At 42.3% G+C, this 14,869-nt stretch overlaps 1 protein-coding gene across 3 annotated transcripts in view; it reads left to right on the forward strand.

Moving 5' to 3' along the window:
- The window catches only part of DHRS7 (dehydrogenase/reductase 7), a 797,588-nt gene that overhangs the window by 754,209 nt on the left and 28,510 nt on the right, over positions 1-14,869 (forward strand). For all 3 annotated transcript variants that reach the window (XM_078660349.1, XM_078660348.1, XM_078660347.1), the window contains one exon: positions 8,359-8,571. In XM_078660349.1, the coding sequence (XP_078516475.1) occupies positions 8,359-8,571 (213 nt within the window). The remainder of the gene's footprint in view (positions 1-8,358; positions 8,572-14,869) is intronic.

Raw genomic sequence — 14,869 nt, forward strand, 5'->3', positions numbered from 1 at the left:
GCTGTTCCGTCACCTATGGTGTGCTGCATTTACAATGCGGCGCATCATGGGGCAAAAACAGCACAGATGCGTGATGTATCTGTGCCGTAAAGGTGGCGCATTGCTGGAGTTGTATCGCAAGTGTGATGAAGCTCCAGCAAGGGTCGGGGGTGCCCCTGTCGCAGGGTTTCTGTTCTCACACAGAACTGTGGACAGAGGATTGGAACCTCGGCGAATTAGGGTGTCCCAAAACTCACGTTAGTAATCAAAAACTATTTAGCAAGCTAGGTACAGTGTCACATTGGATATAACAAACTCTCAATGTTTAGACAATCCAGAATATGAACTTATAGTACCTCAGGATACGTGGAACTCATGAACAGTCGGTCGTTATATATTTCTTAGAAACCAGAACATGGAGTTAAGAAGAACACATGTGTATTTGAAATGTTTATTTACTAATGCCGTCTTCTCAGGCGTAGTACCTTAGATAATAAAAGTACACATATTATCAGTAGCAAAATTACCAGCATAGTTACTAGTACATAAAAAGTGAATGGTGATAGTATGTTAACATGCTGTAAATGAATAAGAGTTAGCAACACTTATAAGCAGCGCGGGCCGTGGAGGGAGTTACGGTGAGGCAGGGAGGCGGGGAGGGGGAGAAGCAGGGTGGAGAATACAAGTACACATATTATCAGTAGCAAAATTACCAGCATAGTTACTAGTACATAAAAAGCGAATGGTGACAGTATGTTAACATGCTGTAAATGAATAAGAGTTAGCAACACTTATAAGCAGCCGCGGGCCGTGGAGGGAGTTACGGTGGGGCAGGGAGGCGGGGAGGGGGAGGGGCAAGGTAGAGAGGGCTCCACCCTGCTTCTCCCCCTCCCCGCCTCCCTGCCCCATTGTAACTCCCTCCACGGCCCGCGGCTGCTTATATCTCACCCTCCCTAATACACATATTATATTATTTGCTAAGAAGGTCTCTTTGTGTTGGTTTAGGGCGTGTCCATACTTTAGTGTCTTAGATTTGAAGGAATCACATCAGCATACACCAGCTCTCTCTTCATGTGAACCGCATCAACTGTTGTGTATGTGTGTTCGGCAAAGCAATATAAAACCCGCCTCATGCCCAGAATTGGCAGAAGTTGCACTTATGTTATGAGTATGAAGTCGTGGAGATCAGACCTCATAACAATTCTGTATCGTGTTGTTCTTGAAACTTTAGCACTCGCTGTACAGATATAGTTTAACAAGTAAAGCAGATAGTAGACCAATAACATATTATTCTCATGTAAACCACGATGAACTACTAGGTGGAAAGCTAAAGCAACAACTAAGTGTCGTGTGCAGAAGTTGCAAAAAAGGAAAAATGGCGTTTAAACCGGTAATGAGCCCATGCTAACTTAACACGGTGTAAAGATATCCAGGACCTAGATGACACCTCCTCATGATCCGGAAAGGAACTGAATAAGATAATAGAAGTGCCATCTCATGAGAGCAGATTGCAAGTTTATATGTGGACGGTCCGCAAGGTAAAGCATTAAAAACTAGGAAAATTCAATGCTAAAGAAAAATAAAACAGCCAAGTACTTTATCGAGTCTTAAGCCAATAGGCAAGGTAAATAATAAAAACTTGACAAATAAGTCAATGAAATGCTAGTACTCAGCATATCAAACATGAAAAAGGTCTATGACATAACTGTGTATGCAAAATAAGCTGCAACAGCCTCCAATAGGAAGTCACCGTCTTCATCCGAAAACAGTTCAGCCATCCAATTTAAAAGCGGAAAAGAACATACGTGCTCTCCCAGCACCGGATCCTCTATCACCATCAGAGGACAGCTCGGTGGGTTTTCAAGAAAGCTGTGTTCCAAGAAAGACTGTGCTGCCGCCAGTAAATTCCAGGGACCAAGTAGTCCATGCATCAATGCCACAGCCATAATCCTTTCGCCAGGACAAATCAACTCGTGAGTAATGATAGGAGTCATCAGCTGATTAAAGTCGACGTCAGGAGAAACCGGTCCGCAGAGACACAAATCAATGGCCCAATCGAAATCACAGGTCAGGCAGTGAAATACAGGCTGGACACAGGTGAAGTAGGAGAACCGAAAAGATAATCCATATGCCGTGCTTAATATCGCCAACGGCATTGTGCCATAATATTCTAGCATGCGATTGCGGAACAGTGTCAGCAGCTGCAGGGTCGGAGGTTGCATAGGAGGGACATCCATATTTAAAAATGTAAAAAAGCACAAGAGCGTCCGCTGGTAATGCAAGTAAAAATGCAATCCACGAACCAGAGTGGAGAAAATGGAATGAAAGGGAGCAGGGATGACTCCAAAGATTTTCTCAAATGAAGTCACGAGACCACTGGTAACAACTTTAAAAAAGTGTGCCAGGGATTTTGTGGAGGATGCGTTAAAGATAGTCGGAAACATGTTGCTGAAATTGAAAGGCAAACCTGTGTACGGGTGTTCGCTATGTGAAGTACGAAAGTTTCACGGGCCGAACTCAAGGCCACCTCTCTCTGAGACAAAAGAGCTCTTATTCTTGTCATGCCGTTGAAACGTGTCCCAAGGTTGTTATTTGTGGCCAGATTGAAAACTCCCTATGTTCATGTGTGGGAGGAAATAGAACATTTCTGCAGCAAATAACCCGTTCACTTACTGTTACGATAAAAGGAATACTTTTTAATTAACTCAGAACAATCTTCATTATTGAGCATCAAATAACTACCATTTTCCAACAACTTGAACGTGGGGATGATAGCAGGAACTGGCGTGCCTTGCAACACGCAAGCCATATTTGGTCGGTGTTTGTTGCATGAATCGTGTAACTGTATGTGCCTACACATTAGTGAATGATCTGGCGTCTCAGTGCATTCCTCTCCATTCAGATAAACTTCTTGATCATCTTTGAAACATCTGTATGTGTATGGAAGCGACCAGACCTCATGAACAAAAGCACTACCTAAAGGTTCATAAAGACCTATTGGTATATATTTCATACAATTTGAAAACTTATATAAAGCAAAAGGCAGCGTTATTAAACCGTGGATAAGGCATGTTGCCAAAAAACCCGCAATCCTCTGCTGATGATGTCACTGAGCATGTCATGAATGATGTAATATGTGACATCATCAGTAGTGGATTATGGGTAATAGTATCTCTAGTTTACTCCCCTATAGCTGTCTTTCTTTTAACATAAGTGTGTGTTTCCTTCCCTTATACTTACTGTTTTTGGTTCGCTTCCAGTTCGCGTACCAGCGAGCGAACTAGGAAGCGAACTAAGAGAAATAGAGGTTGGCACAGTTCCAAATATTGTACCAATTTTTTAATAACGGGGAGGTAGTTCTGAAAAGAACTTTTTTTTTTTTTTTCTGAACATTTTTTTACTGTTTTTGAATTTTTCGGAACAGTTTTATATTTTTTTGGGTTTTTCTTGGAGGGGGCAATGAAAACGATTCATTGTAAAGGGCTCAACAGGAGCAACAAAACAAAAAAAAGAAGTATTTATTATTTTGGGCGTTTCGGACAAACTTGCATATGATAGTCAATAGCTCTGTTGATCAGAGTGATGCTTCTTTCTCCGTAGGAAATGAATCCATCGCAAAATACGCAGGTGTGTTTTACTTCACCAAATCTCATTTGTATATTTGGCACCATCTCCCTGCCCTCTGGTCCCGTTACTTCCGGTACAACAGATCTTCTGGCCATAATAGGGAGATTATCTAGGTCGTTCCGAAACTGTGCAGCACTGTAGTTGTTAGGATGCCACCTAGTCATATGGCGATGCATTGTGTAGTTTCCGAAACTGTATTTTTTGTCGGTCCCTCTGGACAGTCTATCTTGACATATAAGGCAAGTTACGTATCTTGCATTTACTTTTTTCTGACCTTTGGGAATTTTAAAAAATTGCCAAATGAAGTTTTCTTTCCGGTGAGACGTCTTGGGCTGCTCAGGCAAAAACTGCCTCTCTTCGTGCTCGTCCTCCTGTTCCTCTTCTTCTTCTTCTTGTTGAATTACAACTTGAGCAGGTGGTCCACTCTTCCTTGGATGTGGTGGAGGTGGTGGGGAAGCACCAGCTGAAGCTACTAAAGAAGCCATTGCTCAGTGATCACAAAGGGTCTTTCTCTCACAATGATGAAAGTCAGAGTGAGGAAAGAAGGAGGGATTTTCATCATTTGGGAAAAACAAGAGTTCTCAACCAATCAAAAGTGTTCATTTTAGATTATATGACCTAGTCTTACATCATTAGGAAACCAAAAGTGAAATGAACCAATGAAAAGTGTTATTACCAAGTCACATGACTTGCTGTGTTTACGTTAAGCGCTTTGCAGGGCCTCCCGGTTTGCTTCCAGAAACCTGCGCTTTGGCACTCGCTTCGCGTACCAGTTTGCTAACGTAGCACGTCATATGACGTATCAAGCGACAACGTGGAACGTCATGCGGACGGGAGGCGTCACGATGTTGTTTTCTAACGCGGCACTTGCGGTAAAGAAACGTTTACCGGCTCGCGGTCTATTTCGCGGCATCAAGGTCAGCTAACGGGAAGCTTCCCGATTCGCGAAGCGGGAACGAAGAAAAAAAAATATTTAAAAAAAAAATTATTCATAAACATATAAAATATATTTTTGGATTTAAAGAAGAATACATTTTACAGCTACAGATATTAGCTGTTAAAAAACCAATGAAATTCACAGAAAAAACCATAGGTTATAGACCATATATAGTTAGGAATTAGCATTTACAAAACCTTGAAAATTCACTGAAAAAACCATAGGTTATAGACCATATATAGTTAGGAAATAGCATTTAGAAAACCTTATTTTACTCACACAAAACCATTGAAATTCCATATATAGTTAGTTGCACTAACTATATATCGCGCACCTGCAATCCACTGCTGATGATGTCACATATTACATCATTCATGACATGGTCAGTGACATCACTGATGACATCACTGATGACATCTCAAATGACATCACTGATGACATCACTGATGACAACATCCAGTGACTGTATGCTTCTGTAAAGTTAAAATATGTCTTACATATTGAAGAATGAGTGGATGTATAAGTGTCTGGATGAAGGATTTAGTAGGTGCATGACTGACTGTATAAGTGAGTGATTAAATGTGTCTCACTGAGTGCATGGGTTAGTGACTAAACTGTTTTAAATTGTGCATCATTGTGTCTGTTGTTTTGTAATCTGATGCATGTGTTGATCATTAGCTATATGACTAACTATATGGGTTATTGATTAGTTGCCCAAGTATTTGTATGGGAGACTGAGTGTGTGTGTGGGTGTCTGGGAGGTGTATGACTCTGTGCATAGATGTGTGAGCAGTTGATTCACTAGATGTATGGGTTCAAAAGTGCATGTGGAAACATCTGTATGGGCGGTTGACTGTGTGCATGAGTGTATTGGTGAGTGAATGGATATCTCAGTGCTACATGTCAAAGTAAGTACATATGTAAAACACAGTACATGTGATAGTTGACATATATAAATAACTGTGCATAAGAGCCAGTGAATGTGTGAGTGGCTGTATGGATTATTGTGAACTTGTATCAGGGATTGTATAACAGAGTAAATATGTGTTATTATATGTTCCAATAAGTAAGGTGTGTATAACTATATAGTTGAGGAAATCGAGGTGTGATTGATTCTTTGCAAGACTGACTAGGTGTGTGAGTAACTCCATGGATGAGTGACAGTCTGTGAGTGTCTGTTTACACTGAGTGTATCTAAGGTTATATTAGAGTCTGAAGAGGTTCATTGTATCATCACATGAATGATGTCATCAGTGATGTGATCAGTAATGTCAAATGAGATGTCATCAGTGATGTCATCAGTGATGTCATTTGAGATGTCATCAGTGATGTCATCAGTGATGTCACTGACCATGTCATGAATGATGTAATATGTGACATCATCAGCAGTGGATTGCAGGTGCGCGATATATAGTTAGTGCAACTAACTATATATGGAATTTCAATGGTTTTGTGTGAGTAAAATAAGGTTTTCTAAATGCTATTTCCTAACTATATATGGTCTATAACCTATGGTTTTTTCAGTGAATTTTCAAGGTTTTGTAAATGCTAATTCCTAACTATATATGGTCTATAACCTATGGTTTTTTCTGTGAATATATATATATATATATATATATATATATATATATATGGATATGGATATATATATGTGGGGCACATATAATATAGTGTTTCCGGGGTCCCGCGCATGGGCGGGAATATTCTAATGCTTATGACTTTGATGAGGATACCCCTGGAAGAGAACTAGGATTACAGGTAAGTAACTAATCCTTACCTTCTATAACGGTCTTTCTGGTGGATACTCTATTTAGCTGCAAATTGCTCACAACACTCACACCTCCTGTGTCTGTGAACTATACTCTTCTCTAGACTGGGACCTTTTTTGAGAGAAATCTGCAGACTGGTCATGCCGATCTAACGATGTGCTCTTAGGCTTAGTACACAAACAGCCTAGAAAGAAACTGACATCAGCACGCTTGAGTGGTGCTTATATGCAGTTCCAATTATCACTTCCACAGCAGAATGGCGTTGCCGCAGGGCGCACAATACCACTTATCCACATTCAGGAGAACTGCTCTAAATGTTTCTGGATTTAGTCTGACACCTGGAGAATATTCACCAGGTGAAGAATCTGCAGTTGGATAGAGTACCCACCAGAAAGATTATAACTAAATGAAAGTAACTTGTTCTTCATAGTATTATCTTCAAAAAATGTGGATATAGTTCAATCAATCGATCAATCAACAGTCTTTGTTTCGCATTTAAAAATAAAATGCATAAAAGTACATAGATAAAATTCACTTCATATATATATAGAGCATTAAGAGTATTACAGTACAATCCCGGCTCGTTTAATATAAGTAGAATAATTTAAAACAGGATCATTTGATTTAAGTAAGTGACAGGGTTATCTAAAAACAACCTAACACTAATTTCATATTAACACCGGATTATCTATGCTGCCTTGTAACAACCACCTTGGATAAAAAGTTTCAAATTTAAAACAGATCATAGAAACAGATTTTGCTAAAGCTTCATTGTAAGGATGAGCATGCAGAATCACAAACTATATAAACCAGAATAAAAAAAACATGGGATTTAAAAAGGATAAAATAACCTTCTTGTTTGGAATTGGTTAAGAATCTTACAGGTACCATACATACAGTGCATAAACTCTTCATGATTAATCTTTGCACTAAAATCAACAAACTGACCCCCTTAATAAATTGTTAATGTATTTGAAACCCCACGAGTTTTTGTTGCTGCTAGTAAATAAGCAAAAGAAACAATTGATGGACGGAATGCTGGACAATGCATACATTTACCCCCAGTCACAAGGATCTGGATTAAATCCATCATTCTTTTGCTCATCACACCACCCCAGTTTGGACCCAGCCATATGCAAATCAGTCTTGACCCTGTTCCTTGTGGGAACAGTCCAGCCCGAACTGCCAAGCCAGTTCCTCCCTGGACCGGAAAGAAGCATCCTGAGACCGCTTTCAGGGCATCACCCTTGACCAGCCAGGCTAGCTTGAATCCAGTGGTGTAGTGAGCACGGGACCCACGTCTGGGCATACCCTTCCCACTTAGGGCAACATATGCTAAAGAAACCATTGATGGACGGAATGCTGGACAATGCAAACATTCAACCACAGTCACAAGGATCTGGGTTAAATCCACCATTCTTTTGCTCCCCACACCATCCCAGTTTGGACCCAGCCATATGCAAATCAGTCTTGACCCTGTTCCTGTGGGAACAGTCCAGCCTGAACTGCCAAGCCAGGTCCTCCCTGGACCGGGAACGAGCATCCTGGGACCCGTTTCAGGGCATCACCCTTCATCAGCCAGGCTAGCTTGAATCCAGTGGGGTAGTGAGCACGAGACTCGCGTCTGGGCAGACCCTTCCCACTTAGGGCAACAATCGCAGGGTCAAGACTGGTTTGCATATGGCTGGGTCCAAACTGGAATGGCATGGTGAGCAAAGAAACGATGGATTGAGGCCCAGATCTCTGTACTGGGGTGAATGTATGACATTGTTCTGCAATCTGTCCAACAATTGTTGTTTTGCTAGTAAATAAGCGGCAGTTAAAAGGCATACATAAGGTGTTTCAAGTTGTTGAAGAACAAATAATGCCGCCTTAGTATGACTCAGAATAACTATTTTTGGATATAGTTATTTTTATGGCGATTTTATGAAGTAACTTTAAGTGTTGAACTAAATAACAATACTAGCAAATGGAACCATAAAACTAGTAGACTAATGCTAATGTGTGCCTTTTTAAACGTATTAACTCTAACCTTTTGTGTTGCAGACTCCTAAGATAACAGATCAGTCCTACAAAATGCTCACTGCACGCTGTGTTCAGTTGATGCTGGTTAGCATTGCCAATAACTTGAAAGAAACCTGGATTGCAGATCAACCATTTTTGTTTGTATACTACTTATGGCAATATGCACCTACATGGGCGTGGTGGATAACTGAAAAGATTGCCAAGAAAAGAGTACAGAACTTTAAAGCCGGATTGGTATGTGATTTATTTTAATATCGCTTTCAAAGAATGATGCATGTATGTTTACTATGTTAGCTACTTACCCTAAATGTATATTACAATGCCCCCCTCTTCAATATGAGCTTCTTCCCCGTTAGCAAATGTTATATCCTCATCATGAACGGCTGTCTCATCTTCTAGTAGGAGCCATCTGTAAAAACTGTTGTAAAGTCGCTGCAGTGTAGAATGAAACTCATTTGTCACAACTGAAATGACGTGTCCCCTGTCTCTAAGAGAAGGATAGAGGGCCAGTTTTCTGACTTTCTCCATCCCTTGCAGGATCACTACAGATCGGGCAAAGCAGCAAAAAAGGTCATTCTGCTGCGAGCACTTTCTCTGCTTATACAAAATAACTACAATCCTCCAGATTGGCAGGTGCTGCAACACCACCGCTGTATTTCATCCACTGCTTTCCCCACTGTCTCTACATATTCAAGAGCAATCTGGTACTGTTGAACCAGGTTCCTCCATCACTTATCTCACCTGGTCTCTTTAGTCTTCAGTGTGTGGATGTTGCTCGGCAGCTACTTTGTCACTATTCGAGAGCTGTTGCCAAGTGCACTGGTTTTTATCGAGACTGCTTCATATGGGGGAAGGTGTCAAGATTCCAGCTATTTTTAATTGAAGTAAATGGAGGGCCATTGTAGGTCGATTAGATGATCAGGACATAGGGTGTATTTTACTATATGAGCTGGGCAAAAACTTTTCTGAGTGTGCTAAAGAACAATGTCCCCATCGAAATCTACAGGATTCAAGCCATGTGGAGATTGCACAAAGCAGGTGCACGATGCAGATATTCACAGACCAGAACATGGTATGCCTGTGGTGCTTGGGTTCAGGCCATGGCTCTACGTCATGCTCCAAGGTTGCCTTCATGCACCCGGATGCTATTAGTGTGTAAGAAGTAGTCCTCTAAGTTGCTTAGAAGCAGCTGCAATCGAAGCACTGTTCGGCTCCTCTTTCAGGTCATGAGCCCAGTTGTCGTCCCAGACACAAAATTGTTCCTGCCAAAAGTTCACTTCCTGCTGGAAGTCTTCTGATAAGGTGACTTCTAGGTTCAGGGATCTACTCCATCCCACTCTTGAAGCCTAGCGAGAAGGTGCAAGGGCTTCATGATAAAGATTGCACTCCCCTGGTGACTCTCAATTCCAAACCGATGCCGCAAATGGATCTGGGTGGGCCAGATATTCCTGGGCCATTGTTGACCACTTAGCAAATAGCGGCCTTCAAGGAGACCATGCTGCGGAGTTTTGGTGGTATTCTGGTTCACTGTGGCATGCCTTCAGGCTCACAGAGCTTCTAGTTGAACTTCGCCTGCTGACCTGTCCCGACACCATCTGCCCCTCCAGTAATGACTTCAACTGTAGCACCAAAATCCACACTGGTTCCTTCCATACTGCTACTGATTCCACTGGTGACAGTTGTGGATCTTGACCCCGGGCTCCAACCCCAAACTGCTGTCGGCTTGCTCCTGCCCCATTTCATTGTGTGAAATCACAGAACCCTAGCCAGTGATTATATACACAAAATACGATCCCTGACCTTTTACTCGACATCCGTATCAGCAGAGGGTTCACGTTATTTTTGGTTGTCTTTCGGATTCACTGCCTGAGGTTAATGTGCCACCGCAACACTGATGAATATGAAGAATTAGATTGCTGCCTCCTCATTATACGATTGATGCATTGTTTTTCAACTTATAATTTTGCCAGTGGGCTAGACACATCTCCTGAAACCGAGCTGGACACCTCTCTTGGGGATAGCAATGGAAGAAAGTTCTTTAATTGCAGTGGTGGTTCAGACAACTGCTGGAACATTGGAATCACAGTTATCCCCTATTGAGACGAAAATAAATCTATTAACTGAGATACTACAACCAGGCTAGCCTCCTCTGAGCCATTATTGCCATTTAATTAAGCCCTCTGGATACATGGTCCAAGCCATGCTTGCCCACCAGTCTGTCCCTTAGGTAGGTACAGCCAGGCATTAAGGTATATGGCCAACAACATCTTGCTGGCCTTCCTGAAGGGCCTCATTTGCTCTAGCAAATAATGATTGTCTGGGTGCAGCCAGGAATGTGCACTGGGGTAGCCTGGGCACTACATTCTCCATCAGCAGAGCTACTGGCAGTGTCAATCTCAAATGTCATGCCTGGGTGAGATCAGCTGGGTTTGTACAGGCATCAATTATACAGATGCCCTTTGGTGGCTCAAAGCTCGAAGTTAAAAAACCTGATTCGACACTGGAACTTTTCAAGGACAGGCACAGCACATTCTCTATGGCTTGATGCCAGCCAAACAATTTCCACACCAATACTGAAAATTCGAAAACTATACCATTGAGCTAGCTTCCAGACAGCACCAGCCCTCCCAACTTGTACTGCAAAAGTCGACAAGTCCTTCCAAGGCCTCACTGGCATATGTACTCGCTTTTAAAACTTGCACAGGCAGCAGTCCTCATATTCTTCCCTGCCCTGCTGTAGGCGGCTACTAAGCTGCTTTAGTTAGCCCATCCTGATTCCCTTCTGGCCATTAGGAGACAGAGTATGAAATTTCCTCCTTGGCTGGAGATCCATTATATTAGACAGATTGGTCATACTGATTATTCAGAAGGGCAATACCTTGCCCTTTCTCTCGTCCCCACTGCACATTCCTCCTGCATCTGAGAGACTTCACAATCCTGATGCCAGAGATCAACCTTAAATTGTCCCAGGATCCCATAAAAGCATACCGTATTCTGAGAAGTAGGAAGTATGCATCTCGCTTTACTTTCTTATTACTTTGTCTTCTGATCAGGCTTCCACTTCAACAGGGGCTCCTATCTCTTCAATAGGGTATTGTACCACATGCAAGTCTCCATAACCTATACCTCTGTGTGTTGAAGTTGAGCTGCGACCGCTAAATGCGTTTGACATGCTGAATGAGGAAGTTGAGGACATTCTTGCACCATCCATCAAAAGGTTGGATTACAAGGTTGTCAGTGTTGCTAGTACCCCACCAAGTGGCACATTTGTCCCAGTACCCAGGCGCCCTTCATTGAAGTTGATTTACTCTGCATACTGGGACAAATTTGTCACTTGGTGTGGTACTTGCAACACTGACTTCCTTGTAAGCCAAACTTTCTGATGTTCTATCGTTTCTTATTTTTTCACTACAGTAAGGCGAGTCAGTGGCCACTGTGAAAAGGTATTTATGGGCCTTTCCAGCCTTTCTGTTCTTACTTGACTAACCATTTTTGTTTACGTTGCCTGTTGTACATTTTATAAAAGGTTGAAGCATGTATTTTCCCCCAAGCCATTTGTTATGCCTCAGTAGAACCTGAACTGGGTTTTGACAAAGGAAATTAGGAGAAAATGAATCTTTTTAGTGAGCTTTTTAAAGAGCATAAACCAGGTGGCAACTACCTGGTTGACTTGTTTAACAAAAGTCAAATTATGGGTGAATATGACCCATAGATTTATGGCAGCAGAAGTCAGAATGGGGGTATTTCTGAGGTCTGATGGCCATCAGCCGGGTGACCATAAGAATGTTTGCTTGCCAAACTTCAGAACTGCTGTCTTACTGCTGTTATGCTTAAGATAATTGTGGTTCATCCATTTTGCCAATGTGCTCATACAAACACTGAATCTGTCCTGTGTGAGAATGTTGACTCCTGACATTTTGATAAAGATTTGTGGTGTTGTGTGCCTATGGCATAATATGACATGATTTGGAAACCAAATGATGGAACTTTGGCTGCTAGAGGTGTCACATAGACACTGAATAGTGTGGAACTGAGAGATAAGCTTAGAGGTATTCTGAAAGGAATAGCATGAGGGTTTGAGGTAAAAGGTAGAAGGATTGACTGATTTTGGATTGATAGAAAAGACTGAAACCAGCCAATGGCGTTCCCCTCAAACGTGAAGACAAGAGATAAAAATAGCGTGAGGTATGTTGAATGCAGCCAGGAAATCTAAAAGGACCAAGGCTGCCTTGAACAATGATGTTCCTGAGACTTTCGAAGAGCATATTTAGTGGTAATCTGGGGAATTTAAGATGGATTTAGAATAAATAGTCTAATATATTGTTGCTCTCTACATGGTGGGAAATAGTTATTTGCTTGATTTTCCAGTAATATAGTGGGAAAAGGCAAAAGAGAAATTGGGTGAATAGTTGCTTAGAATTGAAGTATCTGCTGTGGATTTTTAAAGTGGTTTGAAAAATGCTTGCTTCTATATATCTGGTCTTCTGCACCCGTTGCCAGTTCCTCCTGCCCCTTGGCATACTATAAGTATGGATTTTGTAACAGATCTTCCCTTAATGTCTGGGTGTACAGCTATATTGGTGGTGGTGGATTCGTTTACTAAAATGGCGCATTTTATTCCCCTTTGAAAGATTCCCACGGCTCGTGAGCTGGCCTCCGTATTTATGAATTCTGTGGTGAAATTACATGGGTTGCCTTCAGCTGTGGTAACAGATCGGGGGGCCCAATTTGTGTCTCATTTTTTGACTGAACTCTGTACTTTGTTAAAGATGGAGGTTCGTCTGTGATCTGCGTACCATCCCCAGACTGATGGACAGACTGAACGTACCAATCAGACGATGGAACAGTATCTTCGATGTCTGTTGACCTCTTTAACATGCAATTGGGTGGAAGCCCTCCCTTTAGCGGAATTTGCGTATAACAACAGTATGCATTCTGCTTTGGGATGACGCCTTTCTTTTGTTCTATGGGTTATCATCCTAAAGCGATTCCCATTCAACCTACAGGACATGTGCCAGCTGTGGATGCTCTTAGTAAGTCTTTGATTCATATTTGGGATATGGCTAGAGACCACTTACAGAAAGCAAAGGATGATATGAAGAAGCAGGCGGACCGTCATCGAGTTCCTGCTCCTTCTTATGCAGTAGGGGATCAGGTTTGGTTAGCATCTAAGAATCTGCGGTTAAGTGAGTCTAGGAAGTTGCAACCCAGATATGTGGGTCCCTTTACTATAAAGGTGGTGAATCCTGTAGCCATGAAACTGGAATTACCAGAGGATTATTGTGTCCGCACTGTGTTTCATACATCTCTCTTGAAGCCATATGTTGGAAGCACTCAGACATTGCCGTCCCCCCCCTGCTAGTAGATGGGCATGAGGAGTTTGAAGTTCACGCCATTCTTGATTCCAGGAGGAGTAGGGGGAGGCTATACTATCTAGTTGACTGGAAAGGGTATACCCCAGAAGATCGTACTTGGGAGCCTGCAGGTGGGGTTCTTGCTCCTCGTTTAGTGCGATTGTTTCATGTACGTCATCCTTCTAAACCCCGTCCAGTGGGGAGGGCTTTGGGGGGGAGGTACTGTTAGGGATTTCCTTATTCCCCCTAGTGTTCCTGTCCTATCTCTGTGTCTATGCATGTGTGAGTGCTTTTGTTGGGGCGTGCCCTTTAAATAGAGACCGGTAGCACGCGTCAGGTGCTTGGTTTCTTTCCTTGTCCCTACTTACCTGGATCGGCTGTGTGTGTTCCTGGACCCTTTCCCTTCATTTGAATCCTTCGAGCTATAATTCGGACCGAGTGAGGTATTCGCTTAGTACCGGTCGTGTAAGCTGTATATTTGGACATTGCGGGTCGCCTGTGGGATTTTCCCTGACAGCTGCTTTTAGCGCTGAGTTGTTTTCCAGGCCAATTCAAGTTAACAATTTAGATACGCGGCTGCGTGTCTTCTTTTGCTGGACTTCCTTTGCTGGAACTTGGATTTCCTGGATTCGTGTTCTCGCTCCACATCGTTATGTGGAGTTTGGGCAGATTCTCAGATGAACTACCGGATGGTAGCGTTTATTTTTGTTTGCACGTCTTTTTTGTGGATAGTGGCCACTATTTTCGCAGTATACTTCTAGTATTGTTTTGTAGGGAGAGTATTTTATGCTGGAGGCTTTTTCCCTCATATTGAATTGCTTAAATTGGAGAGAGGCATTAAAATCCAGTGGATATATGGACGTTTTGGATTCCAGCTTACATTGTTCCATGAACTGGTAAGCAGCCTTTCATTTGCTGTCATTGTGAGGGGCTTGGAGATGTATGGGCACCGAGACATTGATCATGTGAATACTTCCATTGTTAAAGTCTATGGTCTTTTCTTTTAGGAGCAGTCAGAGGTCTATGCCAATCCAAATACTGTCCGAGGGCGCCAGACGGGGTGCTGTTTCTTTACTCCTTTCCTCTCTCTTTCTCCCACCCTCTCTTGGTGCTCGTGTGGCAAATCCGCTGTCTTTTGTATACCAGTGGATGCTACGGGGGTAGTAGTGGAGGACTGG

This window comes from Lissotriton helveticus, chromosome 9, assembly GCF_964261635.1.
Source record: "Lissotriton helveticus chromosome 9, aLisHel1.1, whole genome shotgun sequence".
Lineage (NCBI taxonomy): Eukaryota > Metazoa > Chordata > Amphibia > Caudata > Salamandridae > Lissotriton > Lissotriton helveticus.